Source organism: Triticum aestivum, chromosome 5B, assembly GCF_018294505.1.
Source record: "Triticum aestivum cultivar Chinese Spring chromosome 5B, IWGSC CS RefSeq v2.1, whole genome shotgun sequence".
Lineage (NCBI taxonomy): Eukaryota > Viridiplantae > Streptophyta > Magnoliopsida > Poales > Poaceae > Triticum > Triticum aestivum.
In genome coordinates, this window is record NC_057807.1 from 12,705,000 (window position 1) to 12,711,522 (window position 6,523).

At 51.8% G+C, this 6,523-nt stretch overlaps 1 protein-coding gene across 1 annotated transcript; it reads left to right on the top strand.

The window, feature by feature from the left end:
• Nucleotides 1-2,785: 2,785 nt before the first annotated feature.
• Nucleotides 2,786-3,904, top strand: LOC123116270 (uncharacterized). Its single transcript, XM_044537251.1, has one exon. The coding sequence runs from the start codon at nt 2,786-2,788 to the stop codon at nt 3,902-3,904; it is 1,119 nt and encodes a 372-aa protein (XP_044393186.1).
• The last annotated feature ends 2,619 nt before the right edge of the window (nt 3,905-6,523 follow it).

The following is a 6,523-nucleotide window of genomic DNA, read 5'->3' on the forward strand; positions in this document are numbered from 1 at the left end:
TTTGCTTATGTTTTTCATGAACGTCAAACCTGCTAGCTAAGTGCTTCAACTCTTAGTTACCTATATCAACATTCACAAGCTACAACCCCCGCAAAAAAAAAATTCACAAGCTACAAGACATGAGACACACGGGGGGGACCGTAGAAGTTGATAGAGAACGTAATATGATGGAGTTTTAACTCACGAAAATGTAGAGAGAAGAGTATTCCTGCTGTTCTTCTCTGGCTATGAATTTAATTTATGTATGCAAAGCAGCCACGGTGTGCGTGGCGGCTATCGGTGGCGTGGCATCCGCGGCGTCGGTGTTGTGCGGTTGGGGCTGCAGTGTTTGCTGGATTTGGGCACGACCCAGATTGGATGACGTTGTGGTTCTCCAACTTGGCCGGATGCATGGCAGGCTATACGTCATGGGGTCAGCCCTCATGGCATTGATCTGCGGTGCTACTTCGGCTGTTGCGGCTGCAATTGTGGCTGTGGTGGTTTGGCCCTAGCAATCTTCGTCCATCATGGTATCTTCCTGTCGAACATCGACCTTTTCGATCTGGCCGCTGACACGTTCCGGTCTTCCCTGTCAGAGATCTATATGGATTGGCAAATGTCGCCCTAGAGATCTAGATCGAAAAGGCTCCGGTTGCGCGTGCTTATATTATCAGCCAACACGGCTTCGAAAGGGCGCGACGCGAAGCTTCGCTTTATTATCGAAGTCGTGGGACATGTCTAAGTCAAGATTTTCAAGGCGTTGATAGAGCTGGAGAAAGTCATGGCGGCTGCGATTGGAGGTCTTGAAGCGTTGGCGGAAAGATGTACTGGATGCGGTGAAGACTGTGTGCTAGGTATTTGGTGGATTGCAACAGCGGCCTTGGCAAGCGGGGGCGGCGGCACTAGAGGTTTGCAATTTTGGTGGTGCTCCTCGAGTACCGAGTCTCGATTCCCACGGTGAAAACCTAAGGTCTGGCCTTTATTGGTTGTACCTGGCATTGAACTTGTTGAAGGCATTGTTTCTTTGGTGAACTTGGACTTTCTCCAGGGTGAAAACTCAAGATCTTCGATCAGGCAATGACAACGCTTATGCATTGTTTCCTTCTTGAAGGCGTTGCTTTTCGGGAACCTTTTTTGCAAGTCGGGTGTTGTCTTTGGTGGTGGTTAGAGGGTTTTTGTTGCTGGTCACCGATCACCATGGCAGGGCTTTTTTCTTCTTTTCTTCTTTCTTGTTTTTTTTTGGCTGTGTGTATCTTTGATGTCTTTGGACATCTTGTTGGTACAGAGGCCGGGTATAATTGGTATCTTCGCGGTATTAATATATTTCCTTTCTCGAAAAATGCAAAGCAGCCACAATATGTGTAGTTTTCCCATATTTTGAGATAGCTGCAAAAAACCTTCTAATTAGGAAATGGGTGTAATAAAAGGGATTTTCAGGGGCCAAACTGTTAGGGTTCAGTTTTCTATCTCGGGATTGTCCCAGCCGCCAGGTTAAAACTGAATCTATAAGGGCATCTCCAGCCGTTGGCCCCCAGGGGGCGTCAAAAAGCGCCGCCTGGGGGTGAGCCGACGCAAAAAATGGCCCTGGGGCGAGTCGGCCCCCAACCGTCGGCCCCCAGGGCCGCCCCTAGGCACGTATTAAAAAAAAGATGAGACGTTCGGCGAAGTTATGATAAAAACTAGTTAAATTTCGGCTAAACATGGCAAATTTCGTCTAAACATGGCAAATTTCGGCGAAATTCGCCATTTTCATGACATTAACCTAATCTAAAAAAAGAAAGGGGTTGAAGTCGTCGCCGCCATCGTCGCCGTCGTCGGCCTTCTCCTCCTTGACGCGGGCGCCCCTGCTGGACCCGGAGTCGCCATGGCGGACTGGCGGCGGCGCGTCATCGTCGTCGTCGTCGCTGTCGCGTAGGACGACGACCCCGTCTTCATCGCGGCCGCGTCGGCGCTCTTCGAAGCGGCGCAGTACTCGGCGAAGTACTTCGGCTTCGCCACGGCGTCGGGCAACGGGGGAATGGGTACTCCCCTGGCGCTGAGCCTCCACCCCGATGGCCCGGCGCGCATGTCCGGCGGCGCCGGGATGTTCGCCTGGAACAGGAGCCATGACTCCTGTTCGCAGAGCGAACGGCGGCCGAAGCTGTTGGCCGCTGCCTCGTCTCCGGGGAAGCGTTCTGCCATGGCGACGGCGGGGCGGTGTGGGCTCAGGGGAGGTAGAGGGAGGGGCCGAAGGGCGGCGCTCGGGAGAGGCAGGGAGAGGGAGGGGTTGGACGGCGGCGAGGGGGGACTGGTCTGGGCACAGGCGAGTGGAGGCCGCTGACTTTTATAGCCGGGCCGCGCCCGTGTGTACGCGTGCGAGGGAAGGGAGGCGTCAGCGCGCCGCCCCGTGAAGCGCCGCCCGTGAGGAATCAATGGCAAGGCTGACCGGCGGCAGCCTTGCCATTGATTCCCCGCGGGAACCGAGGCCATTGGGGGAAGACGAGGCGCCGAGTCGCTGACGCGGCTGGCCCGCGTCTTTTTCGCGCCAAAACAGCTCGCCCCGGCGCCCCGGGCGCCCCCCAGCGCGCCGGTTCGGGCTGGGTCCGCCGGCGCTGTTTTCAGCCCAAGCCGGCGAAAATCGAGCTCCTGGGGGCGTGACTGGGCCGTTTTTTCGGCGGGCGCGAAAAAATCGCCTGGAGAGGCCTTCCTAGGGGCGCGGCTGGAGATGCCCTAAATCGGGATCCCCTTCACACTCTCATAGTCCCATCCCTCCTCATTTCTAGTCCATTGTCCAAACAACATCTGAACCTAGAAACCCGGGCCTGCCATGGCGGCGGCAGCGGACTGGTCGAGCCTTCAGCAGGACCTCCTCAGCCGTATCTTCCTCCTAATCGCATGCCTCGCCGACCGCGTCAGGGCCTCCACCGCCTGCAAGCACTGGCGCCGCGTTGCGCTGGATGACCCGCCCACGCTTCCCTGGCTCCTCACGCCCTCCACCGCCGGCATCTCCTGCTACCGGATCTTGGGCGGCTTAGACCATCCGCGCCCGGCCATCCCCGGCGAGGTCCACGGGGCGCGTTTCTGCGGCTCCTTTCCCGGCGGCTGGTTCGTGGTCGCGCAACGCCACTGGCGCGCCCACGCCCTGCTCAACCTCCGGTCCGGCGAGCGCGTTCCCCTCCCGGACCGCGTGCGCATCCCCCTGTATCCCGGCGTCCTTAAGTGCCCAATAGTAGTCCGCGTAGCCGCCATGTCCGCCCCGCCATCGTCTGGCGACTGCGTCGTCGCTGCCCTAACGTCAGGCCCGACCACCTTGGCGTTCTGGCGGCCGGGCATCGACTGCTGGTTGCGGGCGCCGACGGGGACGCTCGTTCCGTGCGACGCCCAAGACCTGGCGTACCAAGACGGATGGTTCTGGGCCGTCACCCCCCGGGATCTGCTCGTGTGCTACAAGCCGGAAACCGCCGACGGAGACGGCGCCTCTCTTACCATTCGACATCTCGTCTATGGTCACCCAACGACCCCGACGGCGCCCGGGGAGGCCGTCTCCCGCTACCTCTTGCCCTCCGCCTCCGGCGCCCATCTGCTGATGGTGAAGAGGTTGGTCGCGCCGGCGAGAGGCGGCGCCACGTTGCGCTTCGAGGTCTTCAGCCTACACAAGGAACAGGACGGACGGTCGGCTTCCTGGCGCTCCTACCCGATGAGCGGGCGGCTGCTCTTCGTCGGCCGCAGCTGCTCCAAGGCATTCGACACCGGGCACGCCAGCAGCCCGGGCTACATCTACTTCCTCGACGACGTCTACCCTAGGGGTCCGCGCAGCGTCCTTCAGCACAAAGTGTATCCCTGCGTGGACACCGGCGCCTGGTGTTGCTCCCGTCAGGAAATCAAGCGCTGCCTGCCATGCTCGCCTCCCTCCGACAGCTCGCCCTGCATTTGGTACCTTCATTGAGATAGCCAAGCCAAGACAGCAGGTTCATGCATTTTGAGACATCATCAAGATTTATTTCGATCAGCAGGTTCAGTCTGAGACTTGATGGAGTAGATTCCCATTGCTAGTAGTTCCGATCTCGATCAGTTTCCCATCAGTATAATTAGAGCCGGCCGGTGTCTAATATAATGTTGCTCTTATCGCTGCCATCGTCTGTCGTCATTGTTGTAATGGGGTTATGGGAAATTGGAAGTTCCATGCCCAACAATTGGCTGTTTGTACTTGATTTGAAGATTGTTTTCGAACTCATTTCATCTATAAATATATATATTGTTGTGTCATTGTTGTCGTTGCAATATATAAGCCTAGTTATGGAATGAAATTGGAAGTTCCATATCCATTTTGTTGTATGTACTTAACCTGACGACTGTTTTTCAAGCTCATTTCATCTACAAAATTGATAGGAGTAACTCTTTAGACTTTTGGCACCCAGGCGCATATGCTCCTGGTTTTTAAAATGGGTTTTAAACATATTTTAAAATGTCACAAAATTCTGACAAAATGTTTCGCTCGTACATCTTGACATTATACGTACTCACAAAGTCATTTCGCGAAAAACCGTCAATTTTTGTGTTGCATGTGAAAAAGACAAAATTTAGTATTAAAAAGGGCTCTTCAGGAGACATTTCTTTGTCTTCTTTACACAAGTCACAGAAAATGCCGGTTTTCCACAAAACTTGGCGTGCGCATATAGAATATTGAGATGTATGCATCAAATTTTTGTTCGGATTTTTTTGACATCTTGACATGTTTTTCCAATGACAGGAGCATATGCTCCCATGTGCCAAAGTGAATTTCCAATATATATACACGCACATACTCGCTGTTTGATTTCTGCGTGCTTCTCATTTTTTTTCTGGCTCTCCTAGCTAGTAGTTACTATTTCAATCATGTAAGAGATATTCTGCAGTCAATTCAAATTGAGATTTGAGATTCATCTATAATGCGGAAATAATATTTCCGTAGTATAGATAATGTGCAACTGCATATTTTATGTGCGTTCAGGTTTTTTTTTCGAAAAGGGGACTCCCCGGCCTCTGCATCAGAACGATGCATACGGCCACCTCAATAAATAAAATAGGTTCAACAAAGTCGTATAGTCTTCAACAAAATAAAAGCAAGCTCACCTAGAACCTCGAAGCTAAACCAAGAAAAAACCATAAGCCAAGAAAAAGCCATAAGCCACAACCGGCTGGTAAAATGAAGATAAGAAAACTAATTGCCTATCCTATTACATGACCGCCAACCAAACCGGTTGAAGATATCCCGCGCTACCATCTCCCACCGGACAGATCCAGTAACCAAACGCTCCCTGGCCTCCGTCGGAGTGAGTAAGGACCACATACGGATCAGCGCCGTAGCACGGAATACAACCTGCAAAAAATGAATAGTAGTTATCCTGTTAAAAATCAAGTCATTTCTGCAGTTCCAAATTGCCCATAACAACGCATACACTCCTACACGAATATGCCTAGCTGTATCGGACTCTATCCCATCCAGCCACGTTCCAAATAATGACCCAACCGTACTCGGAGGAGTGATGTTAAAAGCAATTTGCACAGAGCGCCACAGAATTCTCGCCAAAGGACAATCAAGGAAGAGATGCTTAATGGTCTAATCATGATCACAGAAGCTACACCTAGTAGATCCAGTCCAATTGCGCTTGACCAAGTTGTCATTTGTTAAAATTACCTGTTTATGGACAAATCACATAAACACTTTAATTTTTAAAGGCACATGTACTTTCCACACATGTTTGGTACTAGGAATAATAGTGGAGTTGATGACATCGTTGTACATCGACTTTACAGTAAATTGTCCATTCCTAGTAAGCTTCCAACAAAGCTGATCGGGCTGCTGAGCTAGCTGAACTTCCATCAGTCTACGCACCAGATGGAGCCAAGCTTCCCATCTCTCACCAACAAGCACCCGCCGAAACTGAATATTAAGGGGAGTGGACTACATAATTGTTGCAACTAGCACATCACATCGCTGGACAATACGATACAGGGTTGGGTACTGTATTGCTAATGGTGTATCACCCAGCCAATTGTCCTCCCAGAAACGTGTGTCATTGCTATCACCGATGATAAACTTTGTTCTATTAAAGAAGGTTGCCTTGACTCTCATAAGCCCCTTCCAAAACGGCGAATCAGATGGTCTCACTGTCACCTGTGACAAAGTTTTGGACCGCAGGTACTTGTTACGAAGAATCTACGCCCACGTTGCATCAGTCGGACCCGAAAGCTTGTACAACCACTTACTAAGCAGGCATCTGATCTTGACCTCAATATTTTCGATACCCAGCCCCCCTTGGTCCTTTGGTCGACAAATGACATCCCACTTGGCGAGTCTATACTTTCTCTTAAGTTCATCACTCTGCCAAAAGAATCTTGATCGGTAGAAGTCTAGTCTTTTCCTAACCCCAACTGGAACCTCAAAGAAAGATAGTAGGAACATCGGCATACTCGTGAGCACCGAATTAATAAAAATTAACCGGCCTCCATATGACAGAAGTTTGCCCTTCCAGCAGCATGTAGCACAAGTTGTATGAGACGACCTTTAATTTGTTCGCTTCTG

What these genes read in the sequence shown, in the direction of transcription:
- LOC123116270 (XM_044537251.1), top strand. Translation starts at nt 2,786, where the DNA reads ATGGCGGCGGCAGCGGACTGGTCGAGCCTTCAGCAGGACCTCCTCAGC.